The 4,367-nt window shown below is 40.1% G+C and overlaps 1 protein-coding gene across 4 annotated transcripts; it reads left to right on the top strand.

Annotated features, from left to right (window-relative positions):
• Nucleotides 1-1,697: 1,697 nt before the first annotated feature.
• Nucleotides 1,698-3,351, top strand: LOC108023313 (uncharacterized). 4 transcript variants are annotated; one of them, XR_007765996.1, is made up of 4 exons: nt 1,698-1,818; nt 1,910-2,474; nt 2,545-2,655; nt 2,757-3,347. XR_007765996.1 is itself a non-coding variant. In XM_050890526.1 (4 exons), the coding sequence occupies exons 2-4, from the start codon at nt 2,276-2,278 to the stop codon at nt 2,795-2,797; spliced, it is 390 nt and encodes a 129-aa protein (XP_050746483.1). In that variant the 5' UTR covers nt 1,698-1,818; nt 1,910-2,275; the 3' UTR covers nt 2,798-3,351. The 4 variants fall into 4 exon arrangements, 3 of the variants coding, with proteins under 3 accessions (XP_050746483.1, XP_050746482.1, XP_050746484.1); XM_050890526.1 differs by having other exon boundaries at nt 1,910-2,463; nt 2,707-3,351; XM_050890525.1 differs by having other exon boundaries at nt 1,910-2,422; nt 2,935-3,349.
• Nucleotides 3,352-4,367: the final 1,016 nt, after the last annotated feature.

Genomic DNA, 4,367 nt, shown 5'->3' with positions numbered 1-4,367 from the left:
CCTACAATATATAGTACAATATAACACATTAATTTTAAGTATAAATATATTTCTTTATTATTTTGTATATAAATACTATTTATCTAGAATAGAACACCTTAGTGAATATAGTGAATTTAATATAGACGAAATTGCGTTTCTAAAATATATAAGTATGAAATACCTCACGTATAGTTGCATATCAACAAAAAAGGCTACAACTACTTAACAGAACAACAACTTAAAATTAATGGTAGCAATTTTTACCATTTAACTATGTATAATATTGGTCAATTTCATCAGAAAGTTTTTAGTGTCCAATTTTCCGATTCCCTTTTCTGTAGAATATTAAAAAAGTAAATTATAAATATTCCATTTAAACTTTATTTGAAATAAATACTTCTCTAGAAAATAACATTATACAAATTGACTCAAATGCAATCAGAAAGTTTTTTTTTAGAATTTCTAGCTCTTTTCTCTCAGTGCACGTTCGAGTCGCTCATGGGTGTCCGAGGCTGTGTGCGTGTGTCGGCATTAAATAACTGTAACTATGCCTCTGCCAAATGCAAATCCTGCCGGCACTCGAGTACCAAATCGAGGATATTTCGGGGGACAGCACTCGGAGCATTCGGTGCATTCACACCTTCTGGCTCCCATGGCCTCGAAACTCGGTTTCCCTGCTCAACTGTCCGGCTAAACGATAAATTGTTGATATCGATTCGACATGTTTACCCTGCCGCCCGGGATGAGTGTCCTGTGTGTGTTTTTGGCCAGATAAATGCAGCCCTGGTAAGCCGAAACCAAGGGCCACAAATTAACCAGCCAGGACTCGAGTCCTCTGTGGCTGCCGAGAGTTACTTAGTTACTCTTGAATTATGAGTGAAAGGATATAGAACATACATATGTACATGCGTAGTGGGTAACTAAGCCCCGGCTTATTCAGCAAAACTTTCAATTCATAGTAAGTAATTTTTTGTTTATCCTATAAAGCTGAGCGGAAACGAAATGGCATACATTTTTTCCCACGTGACTTGGACAAATGAGTCTTTGCCCAGGTTCTTCGTCTCTCGACCCGTTTCCTCGGCCACCTGGACAACCAAGGATGTGGCAATTCAGCAGATGCCACTTTAAGTTGCACAACTATTTTCCATTTTTCGGCACGGGCATGGCAAAAGACAAAATTTCTGGTCTACATTTGTGCTATAAATATTTGACACTTTTCTCAGTTATTTGTTGTCACTTTATTTAGTGCATAACTAAGTGGGCAATGGCTTTTTGGGGCTTTTCGAGAGCAAAAAATGGCCAGCAGGATGCATTTGGCACTTTCACTTGACGATGCCGAGTTGTTGACACACGAGTAACCAAAAGATGTCTGGTTGGCTGAGAGTCGGGGGCTTTCAGTGGAGCAATGCACTCCCTGACAAATAGCCATTGAATTGAGTTAATAGTTGGACAGTAAAGTGGTATTTACACTTTCAAAATATTATCATAAGTGTTCCTTTAACAATAAAATCTGTAAATTTAGATAAAATTGGGTTTCTTTAAGGCAAAGTATGTATTTCTAAATTCTAAATAAATTTCTCAGTCCAATACCTAATATTTTAAGATCTTAAAGCGTGCTGATCCGCTACATTTTATCTGCTTTCCATGTGCCCTGGAAACAACTGTCAACTTGAATTGTTGAGATACTGATGAAATGCAAACATTTAGTCAGTCCTTCCTATAAAGTTGGTAAGGTTAGACCTGCTCTCTAAAAACTTAAATAAGTTTTCAAACCGAAAACAGTAACACAAAATTTATTTTTGGGAAAGAAATGTAGTGAGATTTACTCTTAGTTCGGTGAGTAACAAATTTGTTCGCTTAAAAAGCAGTCGCGCTACCTTGGACTTTTGCTAAAGTTTTTAATTTTTTTTTTCATTTGTATTATCAGGTTTCCCTGATAGATGCTTGTTCACCTTTTCCTTGTGGATTGAAGAGCACAACCTTTGAGAGAATCCCCAAAGCGATCGATTTCCCACTCGCTTCACTATAAGAGCCGTGTACCGCGATTTGTCCGCGTCTGCTATGAGTTAAGTGGGAATGTTAGGGGTCGCCATTAGAGTTTTCATCCAGACGGCCATCTCGGCGGCGTATATCTTATTCATTGCCAGCAGAAAGTCGGCGAACTTGTCCACTTGCGAGCTCGGCGTGAGATAACCCGCGCACATCATCGCCGTGCAGATGCTTGCTCGCCGGTGGCCAGAACCACTTCGCTGTACAATATATATCGTTTATATATGTATATTACGATATATATATGGATCATATATATTTGACCCTTTTGCTAAAATTACTACAACTGGCTGGAAGAGAGAGAATAGCAAGGGGCATCATCGTTCACATCTTCATGCTTATCCTGTCCTTCGAGCTGGATCTGCCCGGAACTCTGGAACTAACCGTGCTCGTATGTACATCCGAACAACCGGAATTCAGATGCTACAGACGGTATAAGCTGGGTACCTTTGTCACTGTCTATTGCGGTCTTTGAAAGGGACAACTTTTTAATAACCATAACTTCGTTATTAGATGCTGGTCGTGGTTTTTGAGAGTCCTGGTCGAGATCCCGCGCGAGAAGCCCAACTGGACATTGCCCTGGAGACAACAGGCTCGTATTGCCATGGGCAGCCCTTTTTCCAAGTAAGTAAAAATGAAAGTAAATTTATTATGGTCATGACACTTATCACTTAGTTTACAACCTCTAAAAATATCCATCGGCTCGGATTTGATAAATTCTCCAGAGGGGTATGATCTCTGTACTATTTTCGTCGAATGTGGATGATAAAACCAGGACTCTACCGATTGTCTACCCAGTTCTTATTGTCAGCACCGAACCTTGCACATATGTCCAGCTTCCAGCCAATGCTCCTAGATGCTAAAACCAGATGATAAGCATGATTTTCAAGGCAGGGGCTCAAGCACTTTTCCGACACCACGAAGGGATTCGTTGGCTTCGAGGACATACGATTGACTGGCCATTCGGTTTCTTGCCCACTTTGGTCTGCAACCCCTCAACCATACCCACTTGACCAAAGGGGTTCTGGCCACCGGCGAGCAGGCCCTCTGCACGCCGATAATGTCCGTGGGTTATCTCACGCCGAGATCGCAGTTGGACAAGTATGCTGACATCCTGCTGTCGATGAACACGAAATACCCCAATGAGATGGCCGACTCTTTGAAGACTCTAATGGCCACCTCCTATTTCCCCACTTAACTTGAAACAGAAGTGGATAAAACGCGCTACACAGCTGTTATAGTGAGGATAGTGGACAAAAACATCTCTTCTTTGGGGACTCTACTTGGGAACCATCTGGGTTCTTATTTGGTTTCTCTATTGATTGCTTAGCAATAAAATTATAGTAAAATTAGGTATTTTGAGGTGTTTTATAGATGAGAACCTTTAATGACTGCATTTTGTTGTCGAAAATTATATAGATTATTTTTCCCAGCTCCCAACCGCATGCCACCTTTGAGGTATATGTATAGGATAGGCCCTGCCAATTAACCTTTGACCTCCCGCGTTTCCCACTCTATGATGGGCTGTTTTTATCTGGACACATAAACAAACTGACCAATGTGTCTGTTGGTATGCATACAATTTCAGCTGCTAATGTGCATCTCCATCACTAGCTACCCCTTTGCAAAACCTACGGATAACCCTATATTTCCACCCATTCCCTACACACATCGCCCAGCTTGTCTGTGTGTGCTGGCAAATATGCAAACTGCATGTATTTGTAATTTATAGGTTTCCAGGAACATTTCAATTAAATAAACTGACAGTCGACTGTGGGGCTCCAACACAGATTTGCCTGCTTACACATGGATTCTTATATCTTTGGTACTGTGTCTGTGTGTGGCCCATAATGCGCAGACAAAACGGATTCTATTTGGCCATAACATTGCAACTTAAAATTGACCAAATCTGTCACAAAGTCAAATCAAGAGATAAACTCTGCCCAAAGCGGGGGAAGCCGAGTGATTTACAGGGTATCATCTGTGTCAGCCTGTCATTTCATTCATTACAATTTTTTCGGCCCTTGCATAATTCCCAGCAGATCTTACAATAGCGGTGAAAATATTAGGGAACTTTAAAAATATATATTATATTCATACTATTACCTTTCACATCAAAATCGAGACCCAATAACTCAAGATATGGAATCTAATGGTGCAGTTCAGATTCCTAATAGGCCTTAATTTGTAACCCTCTTTTAAAAGAAATACGTTAATTTAAAATATTAGAAAATTCAACCACAAATTCAAAGACGTATACCACATGAAAGGGGGGATCTCTTGACTCAAGTTATGGATAATAGAATTATAGTTTTGGGTTCCCATTCTGAAAGCCA

This window comes from Drosophila biarmipes, chromosome X, assembly GCF_025231255.1.
Source record: "Drosophila biarmipes strain raj3 chromosome X, RU_DBia_V1.1, whole genome shotgun sequence".
In the NCBI taxonomy this organism is placed as follows: domain Eukaryota; kingdom Metazoa; phylum Arthropoda; class Insecta; order Diptera; family Drosophilidae; genus Drosophila; species Drosophila biarmipes.
The sequence above is the reverse complement of the archived record's forward strand: the minus strand, read 5'-3'. Positions and strand labels throughout refer to the sequence as shown.